This window comes from Odocoileus virginianus, chromosome 14 (assembly GCF_023699985.2).
Source record: "Odocoileus virginianus isolate 20LAN1187 ecotype Illinois chromosome 14, Ovbor_1.2, whole genome shotgun sequence".
Taxonomy (NCBI): domain Eukaryota; kingdom Metazoa; phylum Chordata; class Mammalia; order Artiodactyla; family Cervidae; genus Odocoileus; species Odocoileus virginianus.
The window spans coordinates 10,170,809-10,195,865 of NC_069687.1; the positions used below are offsets into that span (position 1 = coordinate 10,170,809).

General features: G+C 41.2%; 1 protein-coding gene across 4 annotated transcripts in view; it reads right to left on the reverse strand.

Moving 5' to 3' along the window:
- The window catches only part of CTNND2 (catenin delta 2), a 1,048,486-nt gene extending 1,024,490 nt beyond the window's left edge, over positions 1-23,996 (reverse strand). For 2 of the 4 annotated variants that reach the window (XM_070476493.1, XM_070476491.1), the window contains exon 1: positions 23,545-23,666. In XM_070476493.1, the coding sequence (XP_070332594.1) occupies positions 23,545-23,581 (37 nt within the window). In that variant the 5' untranslated portion in view covers positions 23,582-23,666. Of the gene's footprint in view, positions 1-23,544 lie in introns of all 4 variants that reach the window. The other 2 variants (XM_070476489.1, XM_070476490.1) reach the window with 2 other exon arrangements.
- Positions 23,997-25,057: the final 1,061 nt, after the last annotated feature.

The window sequence follows — 25,057 nt, forward strand, 5'->3', positions numbered from 1 at the left end:
TTCAAAAGATAAGGAAATAATTCTTAAACTGGATTACTAACACTTGAGTATGTTTGCAGATAATCTCCAATAATTAAGGTATTTATTGTTGAGAAGCTTTTATTTCCTTATTACTGCTCAACCCACAGCGGGAAACTAGGCGGTCTGAAAAAAAACTCTCACTTTTAATAATAGCATCATCATTATCCCCATCAATATCATTATCATCATATTGTTTGCAAATATCACTGACTTTAGGACAAAAACTTAAGAGAATCAAATGTGAAGGACTAACGACTTATTTTACTCAGGAAGAAGTGCTATAGTAGAAAGGGAAGAAAAAATACAACTTCAAGTTAAAAACATGCAATTCTATAAGACTATATAAACCCACCTGATATGGGAAAGCATGGAAGCACCAACAGCAGCATGCAAAATTTTGAGACTTTCTGTTATGACAGAATCAAATAAATGAATCTTGCATATAAGCAAAGAAATGCAGAAGACAATTATCTTCTATTCAAGCTCTCTGCTTTTGAAAGTGTTTTCTACAATAGCTTAACAATGTTACACGCACACAGAGGCATACACAAAGGAACAGAAATTTTGCAGGCAATCAGACATCTACTAAAAAATGTGATTTTGTTTCTCCTGAATTGCTTTTCATTTCATGAAAAACTACATAAATGTGTATTAACACACATATTACAACAGAGTTATATTAAAAGACAACTCTATTATAGATATTGCACATTTTCCTGACTCTCCCCTGAAGAATTTCTTCTCTGCTCTCTCCTCACCATGATGGCTTGTAAAAGTTTGCTCACTTGACACCACGATGAGCTCCCCAGCAAACAGGTCACGGCAGGCTTGGGAGGAACACAAGAAATAAACAGCACCTGTTCTGCTCTTAACTTCCATCTTTAGAGTGGATCAAAGCTTGGGAAAGAAAACAGCGGAAGCAATTGATGGACAGTGTTCCATCCCCCAAGTGCTCAAACTGAGCACAATGACATGAGAAAACCCTACAGCTTGTAGAGCTGCCAAAGTGACTAGAAGCTATTTCTAGAGCCCGGAGCTGAAGTTTGCTGCTTAAGATCCATGGACCATGAAATTTAGTGTCTGACTCTTTGGGGGGATCATTACTGAGGAACAGTCTTGTCGGCTTCCCGCCTGTGAGCTTCGGCTCAGCCTGGACGCTCCCCTCCCCAGATTTCCTCGGATCCCCACGGAGAACACGGGGCTCCGGAAAGCAGGAAGCACCATGTGGCCAAGGCAGCATCACCTCTGCAAGGTGCGAGCAGAGAGGAGGCCGGCTCGGGGGAGCTCCGCGGAAGCGCAGACTGGCCTGGAGGTCTCAAATTATTAACATTTTTCAGTCCTATGTCCACAATTACACTGGAAGCTTTTTCCAGTGCTCTTCAAGGCCTCCTCCTCGCTCTTTGATGGCCTCGGCCAGCTCCAGCCGCCTTGCACGCTGAGAACTGCCTGCCGAGCAGCCTGCGGTTTCCATGGAGACGGTGCCTGCACAGACAGGGAGGGTGAGGCAGATGCCAAGGGGAGCAGTGGAACCTGACCACCGCATCACCGCCTCCGAGCTCCTCCCGACAGTCGCGTCGGCGACAGGGACAGGAAGGCAGGGGAAATGCCAGGGCAGACAACAAACTGAGATGAAAAAGAGAGACACTTCAGATTGGCAAGCGTCTCTTGACAGGATGCACTGTTTCTACAAAATAAAATGGAAAAATCAGGCCCTCGAGTTTATTTAAAAAACGATATAGATGCACGCATATGCACCTGTGGGTATACATAGGAAAAGTTTGATCTGCCTTTTCCCAACATCCAGCAAACAGCGTTTCTAGAACAGTTAATTTTCATGGAAAAAATTGAAAAACAGCAAGTGGGTTTTGGAATGTGCTACCATTTTATTTGAGCACGTTATCATAATATTTATTCCCCATCAAGATTCACGCCCTAGTTTGTGCCATTAATGAGACTTTGATATTCATCATCTTCTACTTTTCTGAAATCCTTGGTTCCTATTTTATGTACAGGAATTCGGAAGCAAGATTTGTTTCACTAATAAAAATTGTAGGCTCACAAAGACTAACTCCTAAACTAAACTAAACTCCTATACTAAAGCTAAAGTATATGTACGCTGTTTAACTCTCATTCAAGGATTCCACCAACAGTTCTTTTTTCTATGGTGTGTTTAGGGGTCCTCACCAGTATCCTGGTTCTCCTCATCCTCTGGGTATATGGTAGGACTGGGCTTCCCTGTCCCTTTAAATTTAAGCATAGCCACATAATTTGCTCTGGCCAATGGAACAGGATTGAGTGATATAATGTTCCATTTTCCTTTCCCTTCCTCAAAGATCATGGAAGAACAGGTGAAGATGTGGGAGCCACTGGCCTGAGTCCCAGAGTAACAAGGATTATCCAAGTCACCATTCCCACTTTTCACCAACACATGCTGCAGATGAACCAACTTTTACTTTTCTAAGCAGCAGACATCTGGAGATTCTTTGTTAAAGCTGCATAATCAAGCTTATCCTAAAGGATACACAACCTCCTCGCTCAATAATCGTACTTTTATTGTATGAAGTGCCCAAAGAATTACGACAGATTCTTTCTTAGATGACTGAAATACACCCTAACCCTAGTACTTGAATGCTCCATAGTGAACAGAAAACAAATTCCGTAGCAGTTCACTTTGGGCTGAGGTTAAGAGTAAAAGACTTTTATTAGCAGAAGAAAGAAGCATGGAAGATAATGATGATGAACAATTAGTAAACCAAGAAGGCCTTCTACCACAAGTAAGGTATGACAGTCTATGATGGTGCTGGTTTAGTTGCTAAGTCATGTCAGACTCTTACAACCCTGGACTGTAGCCCACCAGGCTCCTCTGTACTATAGGATGGCACAGACAAGAATGTTGGAGTGGGTTGCCATTTCCTTCTCCAAGGGGGATCTACCTGACCCAGGAATCAAACTTCCATCTCCTGCATGGCAGGTGGATTCTTTACAACTGAGCCACCAAGCAGTGTTCAACATACAATAATGGCTCAACAAGTTTTATTATTATTAATGTTAAAGTCAGAAAACTGCAGGTCCTTATTGTGTCCAAAAGATTCTATGTGGGTAGGTTTGGATGAATTTCAAAAAATCAACAACAATTTTGGTTTTTTTTTTTTTTTTTAGTATAAATGTGTCCCATGCAATATTTAAGATGTATTTACACTGAACCAAAAAAAAAAAAACAAAAACCTACTATTTATGTGCAATTCAAATTTAATTCGGTGCTTTTTCATTTGCTAAGTGTAGCAATGCTAACCACAGACATATCCTGGGAATTTCATAGGTTGTGTTAAGAGGGGTACTAGTGAGGCAGGAAATGATATCAATGCTCTCTGTGTCTATAAAAGGCACACACTAAATAAAATATATTAAGTGAGAAATTTTAAAGATTTTGAGTTTTCCATATCTTATGATTGTCAGCCATCTCCAAACAAACAAAAAAAAAGCTTTCTTTTGTATTGTTTTGTTTGTAATTTTGAGAAATTATTTCCCCATCATCTTAACCATAAATCCAAGAAATGACTTATTATTTAATAATTAAGGAAGCAATTTTAATAACAGTGCTAAAATATCAGGACACAGTCCAAGCATTTATTAAAATCAAATGAAATCTCCTTTCCTTTACTGAGATCTTTAAAAACTTTGAGCAGCATCTTAAAAATAGTGTTAAAAATCAGAATTAAAAGATAAATAACCTTTATACTTTTAGGATAGTTTTAGGTTTCAAGAAAAATTACAAAGATAGTGCAGAGAATTCCCATGTACCCCACAGCAAATTTCCCTTATTCCAAACATCTTATACATTAGTATGATACACTTGTTACAATTAACTGAAGAACTAGTACTGATACATTAGTATTAACTAAAGTCTAAACTTTCTCAAATTTAACTTTCCCCTAATGTCCTTTTACTATTTCAGCATCCAGGATAATAAGCTACATTTAGCCCAAATCTCTCAGAGTTCCTCTTAGTTCTGAAAGTTTCTCAGATGACCTTGAATGCTCTGAATCAGATATTTTGTAGAATGACCCTCATTTGAGATTTGGCAGATATTTTTGCCATAGTTAGACTGGGGCTAGAGGTTTCTGGGAGGAAGCCACAAAAATCAACTGCTGTTTTCAACATATATCAAGGGTACAAACTAGACTTTTTTTTTTTTTTCCATTTATTTTTATTAGTTGGAGGCTAATTACTTTACATCATTACAGTAGTTTTTGTTATACATTGAAATGAATTAGCCATGGATTTACATGTATTCCCCATCCCAGTCCCCCCTCCCACCTCCCTCTCCACCCGATCCCTCTGGGTCTTCCCAAAAAACTAGACTTTTTTAATTGATAACTTTTATGAACTGCTCACTCAGATTCTTGGGAGTTAAATTAAATGTTAATAACTGAGTAATAGCAACATATGCAGCCTGAACACTCAGACAAGAGCTTCAACTCAGGAGCTTCAATTATATAAATGAATGGTATTCTAATAAGGATTCGAACATGATACAGAATGATCATATGGCATCTGAAAGTGCAAAAACAAGAAGGCATTGAAACACAGAAAAGTCCCATACAAATATTAGAAGGGGACTTTTATGTGCCCATTAAACACATCCTATGTAGCTCAAAGACCAAAGGCATAACCTTACATAATAGCAAGGCTGAAAAACCAGGAGAGACAGAATCACTGATAAGGATAAGCAGAGTAGTTTTCTTTATGCAGAGTGGCAGCATACAGCTCAATCTCCAGGGTCAAACATGCCAGCTGACAGTTCTTTAAGATCCTCAGGGACTTAGGCTAATTCTTTCTAGCCTGGCCCACCTTAAGCCAATCAATGGTTCCCCCCCCATGACCTAAGAGCTGGCACATCTCCCTTAGTACTTAAAAGCACAAGAGAATTGGAACCTCTTGTCATTAATTCAGCCAGTGGTGAATCTGAAGGGGAAAACAGTATATTATTTTGCAATTACTAATTAGCTCTTCAATGAATAAGATTAATAATAAGGTTTAAACTGCCATTTTCATAGGTCAGATACAGTTTTTTGTTTTTAGTTGCTAAGATGTGTTGGACTTATTTGTGACCCCATGGACTGTAGCCCATGAGGCTCCTCTGTCCATGGAATTTCCCAGACAAAAACAGTGGAGTGGGTTGCCATTTCCTTCTCCATGGCATCTTCCTGACTCTGGGATCAAACCCATGACTCCTGCTCTGCAGGTGGGTTCTTTACCGTTAGAGCCACCCAAATACAGCTGCATGTCAACAAATTCATGTGGTCCTACCTTATACTCTCAACAATCTAGCTATGGAAGGCTAGATTTGTATTTTCCAAATTCCCCAAAGGACTCTTAAATAAATACCTTTTCAAGTTATGTACCACCCTTGGTAAACAATCTGCTGAAAAACCCATTTCCCTCTTTATATAAGACTCAACACCAAATGTGGAAATTCTTAGACAGCATGTTCAATGTCAACAGGACTGTTAGCAGTGTGAGAAGGGGCCAGACAGCCTTCCACCAAGCTCATGAGGTGACTGGCATCTGAGCATGCACACAGATGACACATTTTCAATTACAAAACCCCGAAATGTTCTCTAAGACTAAACTGTGTCAGTGATTTTAAGACATGATTTACAGACAGATTCAAAAGCTACAGATTCAGAAATATGTAGCCAATACAAGGCCCCACGAGAGAAACAATATAACCCAAATTATCGCTTGAGTGGGTAGCAACAATTTAAACATCAAAAGGAGCTGCCTTAAAACACTGCTGTTATGTAAGAGGAACTTCCCCACCTGAGTACACTTGCTCTATAGCTTCAAGCATTTTCTCTGTGCAGATGTTACATTTCAGAGTCATAATTTGACTAATGGCATAGTTAATTTAAGGGTTTCCCAGGTGGCTCAGTGGTAAAGGACATGCATGCAAGGCAGGAGACTCAAGTTTGATCCCTGGGTCCAATAGATCCCTCGAGAAAGAAATGGCAACCACTCCAGTATTATTGCCTGGAAAATCCATGGACAGAGGAGCCTGGCAGGTTATAGTCCATGGTGGTCTCAAAAGAATCGGACGAGACTTAGTGACTAAACAGCAATAACAACAGCTAACTTAAATAAAGAGGAGATTTTGAGATAGTAGAGTTCAAACTCTAGGAAAGTATATAGAAGCAAATGCTTCTTTGTTAATGATAACTCTGAGATAACTTCCTGTATGAAATGAAATAAAAGTAAATATGAAATTACTAAAATACCATTCCTAGAGTCACATAAAATGGTTTGTGATATTTTATGCAGCATTTTTTTAAAAATGCACATACCTAACACATTAATATTTTTTCTTTATAAATCAAATTTTCCAACATATATATTCAAGGTCTTTTGCCAAGATTGACATGCAAACAATTTTACAGTAATTTAAACTCACTCCAGTACTCTTGCCTGGGAAATCCCACGAACAGAAGAGTCTGGCAAGCTACAGTTCATGAGGCTGCAAAAGAGGTAGACACAACTTAACCACTAAACAATAACAACAACAACAACAATGCTCTATTTTTCTTTTGGTTGACAATATTACAAATCACAGATGGTATCTTCAATTTAATTACAATGTAAAATGTAATATAAGTTTACCTTAAGAAAATAAATCTTGTTGTCGCTGTTGTTCAGTCGGCTAACTCCTATCTGACTCCTTGTGAACTCATGGACTGAACTCCTGTCTGACTATGATCTCATGGGCTAGCCCACCAGGCCCCTCTATTCTATACTATCTCCCAGAGTTTGCTCTAAAACAAATCTACATCTGATAATTTTATATGGTATTTATTCCCAACTTTGCCATTATGTGCTATACTTGATCATGTCTTGATCAAAGAATATCCTGGAAGCTCTCCTCTAAGTCAACATTTCCCTGTTTTGAGATGATGGCTTTTGTTCCATGAAAACAGAAACTCTACTTTTTGTTCTAAAAGTAAGTTTCATATCCTCCTGCAGCACAATTCCTGACATCTTTGTATTCCATTTACTGTGAGATGAGTTAGTGTTAGCCAGTGAGTCATGTCCAGCTCTTTTGTGACCCCATAGACGGTAGCCCACCAGTCTCCTCTGTCCATGTACTCTCCAGGCAAGAATACTGGAGTGGGTTGCCATTTCCTTCTCCAGGCGATCTTCCTGACCCACAGATCGAACCCAGGTTTCCTGTACTTCAGGTGGATTCTTTACCATATGAGCTACCAGGGAAGACCACCTGCCTTTAAAAAACAACCTTGAGGATGCCAGGAAATCAGATGACAGCGGACTAGCCAGGCAAATGCATTACATTAGATCTGTACGTGGAAATGTAGAAACTCTTACTAACTAATCATCACATTGATCTCTGACCTCCATTCAGAAATAGATTAGCTGTCTCTGTCTTATTATCCTCTTTCAACATATATCTGTGATGTAATGATTATTATATATTAAAATTTTATCCTACATAAGACATCTGACTTAAGAAGTCAGGCATGCATTAATGCTTGTAAGTTCCTATTTGTACCACATCAGACCAACTTTCACAGAGCTTGCATTCCAATGGGATTAGAGATAAAAATGAACTTACATACCAATAAACAGATCAGATGATTTCTGATTCTTATACATGTTGTGAAGAAGATCAAACAGGGTAATTGTTAGCAGAGAAATCGAGGGGGGATCAGCTTGAGCAAAATGATCAGGAAAGGCAGAAAGAAGGCCAAAGTGACTACAGCCTAACAAACAAAGGGGAGAGGGAGGGAGGTGAGATAAAACAGGAAGACACTGGCTGGTTTTCTGTTTGTCACTGCCAGGGTTATAAGCAAATGCAAGATGTGAGTGAATTTAAGGGAACCCTCAGGCTGTGGTGGGGATTACAGCTGCCTGGAAGCAAAGGAAAGGCATGGTGGCTATCTAGAGGCTTCCTGCCAAAATTCTAGTGGACTTGGATTATCATGATAAGAAGTGAGAGGTTCAACCAAGATAAGAAGCATCCATGCAGTTTTGAAAAATACATATAAGAAGAACTTTGGCATACAGAAATGTGTCTCTAAGTAGTCTATCCAGCATATTATTCAACATGTCACATTCTATATATTTTCTAAATCAAAGTAAAACATTTAAAGGTTACAGAAGAATAATTTAAAATACCTTAAAGAATGACTCACAGTATCAACCAGTCATTCTTATTTATTGAGGGACTAACTCACTACCAAACACCCCAAATCTGCCTTCCTCAACACTGAAGCCTTGCTGCTTTTTCCCTGTGGCTTCTATCATGGATGGGATGTTTGTGTCCTCCCAAAATGCATACATTGACACCCTAACCCCTAATGTGATGCTATTTAGAGCTGGGGCCTTTGGAAGTTAACTAGGGTCAGATGAGGTCAGGAGGACGGGGTCCTTGTGAGGGAATTAGTGGCCTTATAAGAAGTGAAGAAAAAGACATGCTCGCACCAAAGGAAGGCCATATGAAGACACAGAAGGAAGGCAGCTGTCTGCAAGTCAGGAACAGAGTCCTCACCAGGAACTGAGTCAGCTGCACCTGGACCATGAACTTCTCAGGCTCCAGAACTACAATAAATACATGTGTGTTGTTTTAGAAATCAGACACCTCATCTGTGGTATTTTGTAGCAGCAGCCTGAGCAGACTAAGACAGTCTCATACAATATGCTTTCATTTACTGAAGTCCTTTCAGGGTCACACTGCACTATCAAAAGAGACATGCCACTGCACATGTGTTCCCTGCCTTCTGTGATTGATGGGACATGTGTGATCTCACTATTGAATGGGGTAAAAGTCACGCCACTTAACAAGATACTAAATTATCTACTCAGTGCTATGAAGGAGTCTACAGATCAATGTCCTTCTATCTTCTCCTGGTGATCTGCAAACAGCTCCACAAGTTCCTCTGACATCATGACACTCTCTGTAACATCACACATCTGCATATTCTAACACCTCAAATGTCACGCTACGCCTGCATTTTTAGCTTTATATGTATGTGTAGCTTAGCTTCTTCATATGATGATGGTGAACTTTTCCATGTGCAGCTATCATTGCACAGTATTGAGTACCACATGGATATACTGGGATGATGCAGTTGCCTGGACTGGCCTTCTCATTCATTGAAATGAATGTAGAAACAACCTTACCCTTTGCCAAAATTCCCATGATAACCATCTTCAAAAGGACATATGTACCCCAGTATTTATTGCAAAACTTTTCACAAAAACCACAACATTGAAAAGCAACCTAAATGTATATCAACAGATGAATAGCAAAGAAGACGCGGTGTGTGTGTGTGTGTGTGTGTATATATATATATATATATATATATATATATATATATATAGTGGAATATTGCTCAGCAGTGAAAATGAATGAAATTGGGTCATTTGCAGTGATGTGGATGGACCCAGAGGATGTCATACAGAGTGAAGTAAGTCAGAAAGAGAAAATCAAATATCATATACTAACACATATATGGAATCTAGAAAAATGGCACAGATGAATATATATGTGGGGCAGGAATAGAGATGCAGATGCAGAGAATGGACATGTGGACACAGGGTGGGAGGGGGAGGGTGGGATGAATTGGGAGTGTAGCACTGACATATATATACCACCATGTGTAAAACAGACAGCTAGTAGGAGGCTGCTGTATGGAATAAGCAGCTCAGCTCTGTACTCTGTGAGGACGGAGAGGGTGGGATGGGAGCGGGTGGGAGGGAGGCTCAAGAGAAACGGAATAGACGCAAGCTTATAGCAGATTCACTTTGTTGTAGAGCAGAAACCAACACGACACTGTAAAGCAATCATACTCCAACAATAAAATAAAATGTTAAAAAAGATACATACATGCAGGTAACAATCATCCACATATGGGGTCCAAGAAATAAGGCACAGAATTCTCCCTGACAGTCCACAAAGCAACTCATTCTGAAAAGTAAGAAGACAAGAGGCACCAGACACAGCTAGGGAAACACAACATTAAGACGGCGACAGAAACTGTGCAACTAGCTCTGAGTTTAAGAGCATCTTCTTTGTATCAGAGCTGAAAAACTCACCCAGCCACCAGACCCTCAACCTGCCACATCTCAAATAACTAAAATGATCATTAACTGCAGGTAACAGCATGTATATTTAAACGCAGATTTAAAAAAAAAAAATCATCTGAAGAGCTTCCGAGCCTAAGCAAAAATGACAAAATCTATTATCAATTCAAAAATCTGTTATGTCGCTCCCGAAATTCTTATCCTCCCTTTCAAAAGATGAAATATAGAAAAGCAACTGTAATGACTAACATGCCATAAAACTTAAAGGAATAACTGCTTCTATTTCCTCCCACATCCTGTTTCACTCAAGACAGCACTTTATCAGGCTGTCCTCCAGTTCTCCCCCTTGTAGGTCTGTACCACCTCCCATTCTGTAGGCATAACTGCTATTATAAAACACATCATTTGTCAGGCTACCAGGGAGCCACATAAACTCTTATTGTGACACTGTGTAAACATAAAGTAGTTATGCTTAGCACTGAAAGATCTTGAGTCCTAGTAGAAATTAGTACATTCTGGCAGGGCTTCCCAGGTGGCTGAGTGGTTAAAAAAAAAAAAAAAAATCCATCTGCCAAGCAGGAGATGTGGGTTCAATCCTTAGGTTGGGAAGATCCCCTGGAGGAGGAAATGGCAACCCACTCCAGTATCCTTGCCTGGAGAATCCCATGGACAGAGGAGCCTGGCGGGCTACAGTCCCTGAAGAGTCAGACATGGCTGAGTGACTGAATAACAAGTAGAACTGGCACATAGGAGGAAGGAAGGGGGAGATTTCAGAGGGGTGACGGGAACCCAGCAGCACTGCCACCTGAGTTTGAAATCCAGGTTTGAAAAGGACAGAAGCAGCCACTCTGCAACTAGAGAAAACGCCTGAACTACTGGAATGCATGCGTGCTCAGTCACTTGAGTCAAGTATGACTCTTTGCAACCCTATGGACTGTTAGCTCACCAGGCTCCTCTGCCCATGGGATTCTCCAGGCAAGAACCCTGCAGTGGGGTTGCCATGCCCTCCTCCAGGGGAGCTTCCCAACCCAGGGATCGAGCCCGTGTCTCCTGCATCTTCTGCATTGCAGGTGGATTCTTTATCACTGAGCCACCGGGAAAGACCGAGCTACTGGAGAGGGACACATTACTTCACCCTTGGAGGAGCATGTTGCCTGCCACTATTTATAACTTATTACTCCTTCAAAACTCATATTCAGTCCAGTTTGTTGACTGAATGGTTTAATCAGTGAACAACTGACCAGCCCATTAAAAAAAACCTATGTTGCCAAAGGTAGTTTACGCTGCCTGCTCCTTCTCATTTAAAATGCCCACACTACTTCGCAGATGTTAGCAAATTCCCACCCCGTGTATCAGAGCTCTCCAGGACATACTGTCTTGTGTGTCCACAGTCCGCATGTGTACAAGAAGATGAGATGTCACCAAGTGTCGATTTCCCCCAGTCACTCTCTTGGTCCATCCTTTCACACTCTGCTTCTTTCTAGGGTTCATGGGTATAAGTGAAAAGCACCTCATAATTTGTCTCAACTGCTGAAACAGGAAATATGTAATCACTATACAATTTATCAGGGTATTACAGATGGTGCTAGTGGTAAAGAACCTGCCTGCCGATCCAAGAGACATAAGAGGCACAGGTTCAATTCCTGGGGTCAGGAAGATCCTCTAGAGAAGGAAATGGCAACCCACTCCAGTATTCTTGCCTGGAGAATCCCACGGACAAGAGAAGCCTGGCAGGCTACAGTCCATGGGATCACAAAGAGTCGGATATGACTGAAGTGACTTAGCACACACATACAATTAATCACACAGCCTTCTCTTAGCTGCAGAAAGACTTTAGATTTATGAGGGGGAGGAAAAAAGGATCATACCTGAGACTGCTAAAAGCAGCAAGCCAAAAAAAAAAAAAGGAGCAAGCCAAACCATAATTAGCATCTCCTCTTGTACACCTAAAACTTTGCTACTCACTAAGAAACGTTCTCAATGATGCATATTAACTCCCCTTCCTTCAAAAGTCATATAAGAATAGGGAACAAATTAAAGGGTTTTTTTGCTGTAACTTACACATGATTTCTTCCTATTGGCAGGCTACCAGTTACAGTGATAAGAATTCTGTGAAATTTTGTTCCAAGTATTTAAGGAAATATGCTCAAAAAATGGAAGCCAGCTATGGTTCACACTTCTAAAACTGTTCTGATAAAGCCTTCCAGGCGCCAGACTCGGCAGCCCACCAGGAGTGAAAATAATATTCTGGGGACATTTCTACAGACTTCAATCTCTGAGGAACAATAGAGCTTCATTTGGTTTCCCTTTTAAGCAGCAAGTATCTGTGCAAAAAAGAAAAAAAAAGTAGAGGGGAAAAATTTTTTGAACCAATTTGGTATAACGTATAATTTCTGAAGTGCTATAAAGAAAGAACAGGAATTACTTCCACTGATGGATAAAGGAGAACTCTTCCTTTAGGCAATACCCACTGACATGAAATGTGTCTTTACAACCATCAGAGAACTGGGCATTTTATAACACTATCAGTAATGGAGGTCAGAGACTTAGTCTGAAAACACAAGAAAATCTTCTGATTTCAATTCATGAAAATTAAAAAAAAAAAAAAAGATCATCCTATTTTGGAAGCACTTCGAAAGTTCCAGGGAATATATTTTATACTTGAATGCTTGTTATGATTCAGCCTCCCAAGGCATTTTCATATGAATTATCATCCCACATTCACAAAAGCCCTGTGAATTTTGATCCCAATGAGAAGAAGACAAAATAGGCACAGATGCGCAAGGTCACAACAGAAAGCTAGTACCAGGCATGACTTGGATGCCAAAACTCAGAACTCTAATCCAGCATCCCCTTTAGAGCGCCACAGTGCTGGGTACCCCAAGCAAACAAAACACAAATCTTAGTTTATAAATCACTTTAGACAATGAGAACAAAAGTGTGCATATAGTTCACTATGACTAGCAGAGTGTTTACCATGTGCCAACTACTGTCCTAGGATTTTAGAATCAGTGATAAAAAGGGACTGATTACCAATACGGAGTGGGAGTGGGGAGAAGCATGGTCCTATATGACAGCGGTCCCCAACCTTGTAGGCAGCAGGGACTGGTTTTGTGGAAGACAACTCTTCTTAGGGGTGAGGGGGTTTGGTTTCAGGATGATCCTCATAAAAGATCATAACCAACATCCCTCGCGTGTGGAATTCACAACAGGGTTTGCACTCCTATGAGAATCTAATGCCTCGGCTGATTGGATAGGATGTGGAGCTCAAGCGGTAATGCAAGTGATGGGGAGCAGCTGGACATACAGATGAAGCTTCATGTGCTGTGCGCTGCTCACCCCCAGCCATGCGGCCTGGTTCCGAACAGGCCATGAGCCGGTACCGGGGTTGGGGGCCCCTGCTATAGGATTCAGTGTACTGTGTATATGGTACATGTAGATATATGTGTGCATGAGCATATGATTACTAAGTTACTAAAGTTATTGAGGTTCAGTAATATATGAGGTTCTCTGCTATGTATTTTAAATCCATACTCTTAATTTGCCCACACAACAATCTGAAGACACAGGAAGTACCATGTCCCCTCCATCAACCATGACACTCAGTGGTAACTTATTCACTCACTAAAAAATGGAAAAGTTGAGCTAAGAACTCCATCTTGTTGAGATACAACTATTCATCTATTTTCTCCTTGTGTTCCACTGGCGTCTTTACTACTGAGACACAAAGAAGCAGAGAACAGAATGTTTCCGTAAAGAATTCTTTCTAAGAAACGGGGATATACTGAATGATGCTTTAAAAATAACAGTTCAAAAAGTGAGGGAAAAACTGATAAAACATAGCAAAGCATAATATTACGACTATGACAGGTAATACAGATCAGGAACAAGACAAATAGAACAACTGAGAAATGTGCAGAAGATACAAACAGATAATTCACCAAAGAATTAGGAGTGTGTCATAAATGTATATAATACTTAACTTCAGCCTGAAATTCGACAAGAAGCAAGTTAACCCATAAGAAAACATGATATTTCCTTTGTTTAACTGGAAATTGTTATTTAAAAGTTTTTTAAATTATAATATCCAGTGTTATTGGGGAAATTGACACACTCCTGCCTTGCCTGAAGAAATATAAATTACAGAACCTTTCTGGGGGACAATGTGATAAAATGTATCAACAACCCTGAACATCCAGTTCTAGGAAAGTAATCTAGAGAAAATGACCTGACGAAAACTATGTAGCTTTAATTATAGCACCACATATACCACCCTAAAATGAAAATGCCATCAACCTCCAAAACCGGCAAGTTATTTAACACACTGATGTTATATAAAGGTATGGAAAACAGACACTAAAAATATGAGAAACACTGTCTTATATGTTAAAAGGTAACAAAACAGAATATGAGAAATCTTCTAAATTTCAAAATGTATATGGGTTAGCATTTCTGCTAAAAATACACTCATTTTGGTGACTTGATATCATGAATGAACTTTAGCTTCTTTGAATCAATCCTCTAATAAGCATGCCTTTTTTTGAAAACAGAAAATAATAACAAAGCGTTATTTGAAAAAAGAAAAATATTTCACTAATGTGCTGCAGAGTTCTCAAGAAGACACCTTGCTAAAATTATTAATACTCAATACATCTCTCAAAGTTAAAAGCAGGGAAAATCTAGGCGTGGCACTGATGAGAATATGTGCAATATACACTCCATGAATGAGGAACCCTGTTAACTTTAAATGAGGTTCACTAATAAATTAGGTTCTCTGCTATGCATTTTAAGTCCACACTCTTAATTTGTCCATACAACAACCGGAAGACACAGGAATTACTGTTCCCCACCCCCCATCAACTATGACACTCAGTGCTAACTTATTCACTAACTAAAAAATGGAAAAGGAGAGTGAAGACCTTGTCTTGTTGAGATACAACTATTAAGCTATTCAGCTAAGTAATGAAACTTATCCCAAAGCCAATAGATAATATCTATTGCAAAAATTTAAGGGCACAACTTTTTGTCTGTGTAGTGATGTATTATATTACCAAGCTATATTTGGTGGAGAGATAAAATGTAAAGAACGAAACACTGGAAAGTCTGCCATAAATACTATGTTCTTATGTTTGTATGGCTATGTGAGTGAGTATGTATACAGTTTTTTGCCTTGATTTTCTTCTTAGCCTTCAGGACCATGAATACTGCCCATATAATCAACTCTTCTTTGAAAAGACAACTCACAGCTACATAATATTCTTTTGGATAAAGATGCCACTGCATGCCTACACATCTACTATGCATTTAACATTACAATAAGTCCCCTACATACAAATTTTGAAGTTGCAAATTTTCAAAGACACAAGTGCTCCTGCCAGCCCCCATATGCCAACTACTGTACCATTGCTGTTCAGTTGCTCAGTCGTGTCCATCTCTTTGCGACCCCAGGACTGCAGCACGCCAGGCCCCCCTGTCCTGCACCATCTCCTGGAGTTTGCTCAAACCCATGTCCAATGAGTCAGTGACGCCATCTAACCATCTCATCCTTTGTTATACCTTATCCTCCTGCCTTCAATCTTTACCAGCATCAGCGTCTTTTCTAATGAGTTGGCTCTTCTCATTAGGGGGCCAAAGTATTGAGCTTCAGCTTCAGCATCAGTCCTTCCAATGAATATTCAGGATTAATTTCCTTTAGGATGGACTGGTTGGATCTCCGTGCAGTCCAAGGGACTCTCAAGAGTCTTCTCCAACACCATAGTTCAAAAGCATCAATTCTTCAGCACTCAGCCTTCTTTACAGTCCAACTCTTCAATCCATACATGACTACTAGAAAAACCATAACTTTGACTATATGGACCTTTGTCAGCAAAGTAATATTGCACGGTATTACTGTACTTTTCAAGGTACTGTAAGATTTAAAATGTTTACTTTTTTTATGTACATACTATTTTTGTAAAAAGTATTATAAACCTATTACAGTACAGATTAGCAATAGGGCCTTCCCTGATGGCTCAGTTGTAAAGAATCCGCCTGCTGATCCAGGAGATATGGGCTCAGTCCCTGGATTGGGAAGATCCCCTGGAAAAGGAAATGGCAAACCACTCCAAAATGCTTGCCTGGGAAATCCCATGGACAGAGGAGCCTGGCAGGCTACAGTCCATGGGGCTGCAAGAGAGTCATGCATGACTTAGCTACTGAAAAACAACTATCAATATACAGCTGGCTGTGTTAGTTGGGTACCTAGGCTAACTGTTGAACTTGGGAACATGCTCTCAGAACGGAACTCATTTGCATGTAAGAGACTTACTGTATATTCTTTTCCAACTCAACTCAAGTCAGTCTGATCCACACACTACAAGCTCCGGTCTTCCTGCACCACCTTCAGTGTCCTGGGTAAATGTGACATGATTCCTGCTATCTCTGAGACTATCTACATGATACTGATCTCACCTGTCTGCCTTTCAGGAGGACCCCTCCACCTCCTCATACAATGACCCCAAAAATACCATTTCAGCCACCAGTGAGGAATGTGTTAGAAACAAGAGGCTGAATTTCCGCTCTTTTATATTTGGAAGACTTGGTTTGCTGCCAAAGAAATTGCTCTTCCTGGAAATTAAATTATTCTATGTTACTGAAGGTAATGACCGCTATGTTACTCTAATGTTTGAAAGTCCAAATAAAATATTTGAGAGAGAAGAATAAAATGTACTTTAAGAAGTGAGCTTTTTTTTTTTTTTTTTTTTTTAGTTTGAGTAGTCATGCTTGGATTCAAGTCAAATATCATGTCTATTTGGAAATTCAGTTTTTTCTTCTTTCTTGATGGTGTCCGTTATTGCGCTTATTCAAAGTTAAAACATGAAACAACAGCCAAACTCTAATTATCTACACTGAGGTAGAAAATGCTGTGAGTAATAGCAAGCATGGGTCATCATTTATACACCCTTTGGGAAGTCAGATTTTTGACACTGTCCTTTTTATGCCCAATATGCATCACTTACAAGACCATCCAATTACTGGCAGTCCAAGTCTTGCATGGGGAGTTTGGAAAAAGTGAGTTATTTTTAAGTTGGAAATACATAAGTCAGCTGAATTTTACCGACCATACTCTCTATAAATAAGCCAGGGTATTGGACATTCCCCCTGGTAATTCCTGATACTGTGTCAAAATACCATCATATACTTAAAGAACTCAACCACCAAGCAAAATATCACGAAAGATACTACGCCAAGAATTCTACAGCTAGAATTCTTTATAAACCATGTCAATAAAGAGAATGCGATTTCGTATTTGTGATATTTCCTTCCAGGTGAAGGGAACTTAATTAATGTCACATTTCCAGTCTCTCCCTAGCCCTTGGCTTTCTCTGTCTCTGAAGAATAAAGGAAATGGCTTGGCCAGCTTCTTCTTTTTCTTCCTCTGGAGAACTCCCTACCTGCAGAGAGCAAGGCTTGGTCTCTAGAATTCAAAGCCACCTCTGTCCCTGTGGAAGGCAGGAGGGAAAGCCAAATTCCTGGGCCGTTATTCAGCAACACATCAAGCTATAACTAATCAAAATGGATATTTCCCTCCATGGTGGCCACCCCTTTATCCCTTTTTCCTTCCCAAATCCCAACTTTTTTTCAGAATCAGAGAGGGCTGGAGAGGAGGGCTGATATTTACTGGGTTCCTTAGAGATACCACCAATCCACATTTCTGCACATTTTATCATCTGATGTAAATGCATACCTTTCTGTGATTTATGTTGTTGCATATTTAAGGGAGAAAAGATTACAATAAGCATTATAAGATTATGGAGGTGCTTGTGAATCAAAAGATTTAGAACACATGTACAAAATGCATTCTTCTTAATAAATATAGATTGAATTAAGTGTCTAATGACAGCTGTGAAAACGACATCTATTAAGCAAAACGTGTTACTAATGAAAAATCTCCAGTCCTCACCTGTGAAGGATAAATGTAATAACTAATTTCAATGACAGAATTAACTGTTCCCCACCATCTAATGCTGAAAATTAAATATCCCATTTTAATACATTCCATATCATTCAAAATTCATACAAATTTTGATACTTAGAGTACCTTAACCAAACATAATTGGCTCACCCACTTACTTTGATCCAAAAACCAGAAAGGTCTTTTATGATAACATGAATTTCACTCTGGTAACTTATAATTGGCAGTTCCCACAACAATACATAAATTTGAACACAAACACCTACATTTTTTGTCAAAATGTTTCTCTGACTGAAGATGATTTAGTCTCCTATTACACAGGTCACATTCTGTAACAAATTCTAAGATTCACCCAAGTGTTATTATCATAAGGATTATGTTGAAGGTATCCGTTCTACCTCACAGGAGCTGGACAGAATCAAACCCACAGGAGTTCAAACCTTCACTAAAGCAACCAAGAGTGCAAGGACAAGGGAAAATGTCCATTTATCATCAAAAAGGTACCAGTGGACACACACTCTCCCCAGCCCCCCAAGAACGTGACTGTAATTGGAGGTTGGGTGGGTCTTCCTTTTGTGTAACAAATTTAGCCATTTATGTTTCCATTTCTTTGTCACAGTGATGTTATGATGGGATTTACGCTCTGTGGTTCTAAACAGAGCATGCTTAATATTTGACCTGCAGAGAGCGACACTTATTAAACTATCTACAATATTCCTGGTACAATGTTAATCTTTGTAGAAAATTTGATTTTAATCAAGTGAATAGGATAATGTTAACAGAGTGTCAAAATTCTGCAATTTCTGACTGAGAATCTTTTTAAATTAAATTAAGATTGGAATCTTTTTAAGTAATGGTGCTAGGGGATATCACTTGCTTCTCTTTTAGCTTAACCATTATATATTTTGATATGTAAAGAACTGGCATATTGTAGAGTAGAAAACTTCTATTTTAAACACAAATCTACATAATAAAGCAATAATACAAAAGTAGTAGAGGGAGAACATATCTAACAGATTTTGTTAGAGAGGGTCATGGCTTTTATATCACAATATATAATTGTATTATTACATAATAAATGTACATAATACTATATGAAAATTATATAAAATTACATAAATGTATTATGTGTTATAAATACATAATATATAACTACTCATTTTAATATGGAGATACTTATCTTTTATATTTATACAAAATATTTATAAGCCACTTACACACTTATTTCACCCTGAGACTAGCTCTTTGAGATTTCTTGTCTTATTTTACTCCTTTTAAAGTAAAACATACAAAGATATTATATATTATTACTAATTATATTCCCCATGCTGGACATTTCATTCTCATGACTCAGTTATTTCGCTTGTTTAATTATTTAATGTAGTATATACTTATGTATAGGACCCATTTTACAGTTGAAAAACTAAGCTAAAAATTGAGAATCACATAAATGGCCAAGGACACGCAGCTTAACAGAGACAGAGCTGGGATCCCTCCAAAACCAGTGCTCTCACCTTTGCACCTATTCAAAGCAGAATCCAAAAGAGCATTATACTATGATAAATATTCTAATATCATACATAGATATATTAAAATATGAAATGTGTGTATCTGTTATAGGGCAAAACCCAACCTCTTCTCTAGAAATATATTTCTGATCTGAGACAACAATTAATGGAATAATAAGTTTCAATATATGTAATACATTTCACAGATAACTATTCAAGAATCTTACCAAGGGACACAGGTGAATATTTGCCTAAGATGGAAAGCTTCTAGGGAGCATTGTTTCACTTATTTAGTCATTATTTGCAATTTGCCAAAAATTAATTGATACAGAGTATAACTTCAATATCCTAATAGAGCTAAGACTTCCTACAAATCAATTAACCATGATACAGAGCTTGAAATTGCACTCAGCTGCTATGTAATCAAAAGATAAACAACTGTAGGTATCAAAACTATGCGTTTTTGTTATGAGTCTTAACATTTTTCATGGACCTAAAGCACAGTATGATAAAACATTTCTGTGAGTTTCCTGGGCTGGAGGTAGTGTTTATGAATATAATTGGGTTCATTAAAGCCAACCAAGCAGTTTATTAATCAGTAAGCTAGACTGGCACAGAATGTAATAGAAGTTCTTTATCTATGATATGCTTAATATTTTATATTAATATAAAAGCTATTGATTTGACATATAATACAATAAACTTGAAGCCAGCAACAAGTATAAGGAACTATTCTCACTCAAATCCATATGTTCCTTATCATAAAGCTATCAAAGTACCACAGTCCTAAGAATACCTTCGCAATATGGGCCATGAAAACCATCATGGATAGCAACTGAAGAATTTGTTATGAAAATCATCATGGACACCAACTGAAGAATTTGTCGCGAAAACTATCATGGATATCAGCTGAAGAATTTGTCTTGAAGGTGTGTTTCAGCCAGCAAAGACCCATTGTACTACACCTTGGATGGAAGTGCTAGATTTAAAAAGACCTGCTGGTCTTCTGAACTATAGGTATTGAAGTTAGGTACTCTCAACTATATGTCATCTTTTACTAATAAAAATAAAAATCTTTACAAAAATAAACACTTTCAAGTGTCTATTTAAAAATCCTAGCATAACCAATCCCCCACTAAATAAATTAAAATAAAGGTAACACAGAGAAACAACTGTAGGTGAGTACTCATATCTTCTAGGGTAAATCATCAGAAAAAGAAAAACAAAAACACTTTTGGCAGTTAAAAATGGCAACAGTTCCTGTTTTAGTTCAACTAACTTGTTACAACCAGATATAGTGAGCCAGACAAACCATATCTCACTTTATGGAGAAACAAATTATAATAAATTATTTTAAATGTAACTTTAGTATTTTCTTACATAAAAACAACCTGATGAAACTACTCTGGAGAATTCAACAATTTCACATAAACGCATACCGTATAAAAGAGAACTTTGAAAAGTACAACAGAAACTGCCAAGTTCTACAACATTGTCAGAAGTCCTTAGTATTCACTTGTATGCCAAAAGTAATGTTATATTTGAGAATACTACAACTTCATTTTTAATTGTAAAGGCCATCATGTGAGACTATCCTGAGAAGCGATTTAACAAAATTATAAATCACAATTTCAACTAATGTCATCAGAATTCCATTTTTCTCTCTGATGAATTATTTCAGTGACAGAAAAAGAAACCGGCTTGTATTCTAATTGTGAACGACGTGAAGTTGCTGGAAATACTGTAATTTGACAGTGCGTGACTATTATTTCAAACAATGAAAACATCAGTGACATCTCCAATGATTAAGCTCCACAACGACGCAAACATACACCAAATTAAATAACTCTTTTCCACAAGGCTATGACAATTTTATTAGAGCAACGACCTCCTCTACTCCCTACAATTGCCATTCAATCAAGTACTATCATTTGCAACCCACAATATAACATAAGACTCCGGCATCCAATACATGCAGTTTTACCCACACCCATAAGCTGCTCTCTGTGAACACACGGAAGCACAGAGTCATCTCTACTAGTCCTTTAGGAATCATGTTTAAAGCTGAAAAACAAGATTCAAAAGGAAAGTGAAAGGAGAGACATGAATGTGTACTCCATCGACTGCTTCATTTTGCAAGAAATTTGATATGAAAACAATGCAACAAGCACAAGAGTGTGCTTTAAGTGCTCTTGGAAAGTTTTCTGAATGTGAATAAGGTGAAACTAAAGCAATATTGGTTAAAAACACACACACACACACAAACACACTGGAGTCACAAAGATCTTGCTAGTCTTTCTGTGATGCTGAGATATGTTAGCTGTGTAATCACAGGTCTCCTAAATTTCAGCATCTAACCCCAAATGCAATCATTTTCATTCATACCCTGAGATCATGAAACCTACAGACCAGTGAGAATGCCACTGAATGCTCTCCCCAAAACATTAAAAATGGATCCTGCATGTGGCAAAGAGATTTCACGGTGCTTTAGAGGATCGAGTCCATATTAGAGGATGTCTGCCCTTATCTGTCATACTTCTTATAGAGCCAGCTCCCCAAACCAGAAACAGGTGCACTCCTGTAATTCGATGTGAGTCATATCCACCACTTTTTCCATGGGATTTTAAAAGTGGCGCAGCTCTAAAGCCTCTTAGTCCTGCAGGTGAAGTACTAACAGCGAAGAGAAGAACTGAACTACCCTAAGTAGCTGATGGTAGTTAAAAGCTGCTGATGCGAAGGGTGCACAATGAGGTAACTCTTAGGTAGTTTGAGCACCTCCCTATTTAAGTCGTTGCAGAAAATTGCAAGCATCTCAAATATTCGTCACCTAGTTCCCAAAAGTGAAAAGAGATACAGATCAGGCCTGATACCATGGTTAGGAGGCAACGCTTCTCTAAACCAACATATCCTCTTGGTAACATCAGGCATGAATGTTAAAAACATCTTTCAGAGCCGAAGCGAACCAAATCAGTTCGGGGGGAGGGGAGGACCAACCGAGGAATAACAATGTGCCCCTCTTTTCCCTCACACTCTTCCCTATCCCCAACATCTGCAGGGAAAACACAACTTTAGGCATTTTCAGAAGTAACTATTCATGGTGGAAACCACACACACACCCCAAAACCTCTCAGACTGTTTTCCTACCACACAGACCAGGGAGGCTGCACTGCCTCTCTAGCGACTTAATTCTGAACGTAGTGGCTGGAACCAGCTGCGCAGCCATCGATGGAAATACATTACACACCAGAATGAGAGGAAGGTCGGCGAACAAGGAAAGCATCTGTGCTTTCGGCCATTAATTACCGATCACCCAAATATCGCCTCGCAGCCTCCCACCCACATGCACAGCGTTCCGAACCTGGGTTTCAGGCGGCGCTTCCCGGAGCTTCGCTATCTATTGTCAGGACGCAGAAGCCCCCGAAACCTGGGAATCGAGCTGAAAACGCTGCCTCTGAAACAGCTAAATATAGACCCAAGGGGCTCTGGGTCTGGCAAGCAGCGGGAGACGGGAGAAACAGCCATGGACGCATATGACTAAGTATTTCCATTTTGTTTTAGCCAAACATTGTAATGACATTGAACATAAGGGCAAAAGATTGGAGGGGAGTCCTCCCCACCCCCACCCGTCTTCTCCCGTATATTAGGGACGTCATGAATGCCACGGGTAGGTTCGGGAGGGTGGCGGGGAGCAGTATTGTTGGTGTTGCCCTATATACGCCTCCTCCGGGGGAGATGGGTGGCGGGGAGGGGAGCACGCAGAGAAACCACTCGGTAATCGCTCCGAGAAAGGCACTAACCCCGACCCCCCGTTCCAGGCTCGGCCGTCTTCCGAGCGAGGGGACCCGGCGCGATCGCCGTCCTCCCCCGGCCAGGAGCCGCCGAGGAACAACCCCCACCGGCGGCGAGGAGGAGCACGACGCCGAGCGGGATGCGCCTGGCCCCAGTCGCCCGGCCAAGGCAACTCACCGAACGGCGCGGCGCCGGATTGCCTTCTCGCGAACATGCACCCGCCGCCAGCGACAGCTCCTCAGTCCGGGGAGAGGCGTGCGCGCCGCCGCCCGGCTTCAGGGCAAGGTCCTGACCTTGCTCAACTGCAGCATCTTCCGCTTTTGTTGTCTGAGCGCGGCCGCGGGACAAGTGATGCCAGCGGGGAGCAGGGGCGAGCGCCGCGGGGGAGAGGCGGCTCCCCGACGCGAGTGCGCGGCGCCCGGCCCGGCGGCCCCTCCGAGCGCAGCGCGCGCAGCGCCCCCTGCCCGGCTCCGCGGGCTCCGCGGGCTCGGGGCTCCTGCGGGCTCCCGGGGGCTGCTGCGGGCTCCTGCGGGCTCCGGGCGCCGCCGGCCGGGCCGGGAGAGCCGCAGCCGCCGCCGCGCCCGCCGCTCCGCTCGGCCGGTTGCCGCCGCGGGCGCGAGCCTGGGGCCGCCGCGGCGCCCGGCGCCGAGCGCTCCCGTGCTGCGCCCCGCGCGCGGCCCGCGCCACCTGTGCCGCCGCCGCCGCCGCCGAGGGCGAGGCTCCTCCCGCGGCGCGCGGCAGCCTCAGCCTCCACCTATGCCTCCGCGGCCGGCTCGGGCGCCCGGCTCGTGAGGCAGCGTCCGCCCCGCCGCCCGAACCTGCCCCGGGTGCCGAGCATGCCCAGTGCTGCCGCCGGAGCGCCGCGCTTTGCCGTGCGCATTCCACTTCTGGTTTTCGCGGCAGCAGCGGGGGAGAGGGGAGGAGGCCGCGGGTTGGGAGACGGCCGAGCATCCTTGGGAACGCACACCCCGGCCCTCAGATGGGTGGATGCTCGCGAACCCGGCGAAAGCTGGAAGGGACTCGAGGAAGGCCTGGAACCCTGGGTTGGACCGATGCTCAGAGGGCCGGTTCCTTCATGTATGTGCAACATGCTGACAATTTCTTGTGTGGCAGATGTCAGCGTGCAAAACAAAGAGCGGGGATGGAAGGGGTCCTAAGGGAGCAGGTGTGTGCGTTGGGGCCGGCGGCAGGCTGACTGTGCCTGAGCTGGGTGGAGATGGAGTCTCTCCAATCCTGTGGTTCTAGAGCAAACATCGCCAGGACAGCCACCTCTGAGCTCCCCACGGCGTCTGTCCCATCTTCCCGTCACTTCCAGTGCTTCGATGAAACATGCTGTTCGCGGGTGGAGAGACTTTGTCCTTAAATGAAATCCCTTTGATTTGGACCCTGGAATGTATCTAACTTCCTGCGAGAGAGACTTGCCTAGTCTGGAACTTGAATAGATCGCAATGCTAAACTCCCCTCCTCCCTCCTCTTCCGTCAGCTCCCCCGCTTCTTTCTTCCAACTTCGGCACTTCGGCCACCTCGTCTTCCTCCTCCTAGCCCCCCGCCCCGCCACCTCCCAGTCGGAGATGAAAACCCTTACCCGTTGCTTCCCCCAAAGTTTCCCTATACCCCCTGCATCGTTCTCGTCCTTTCCCGCTTCTTCTGTCACCTCCTGGTTTGACAGCTGATGGACTCCTCGGGGGCT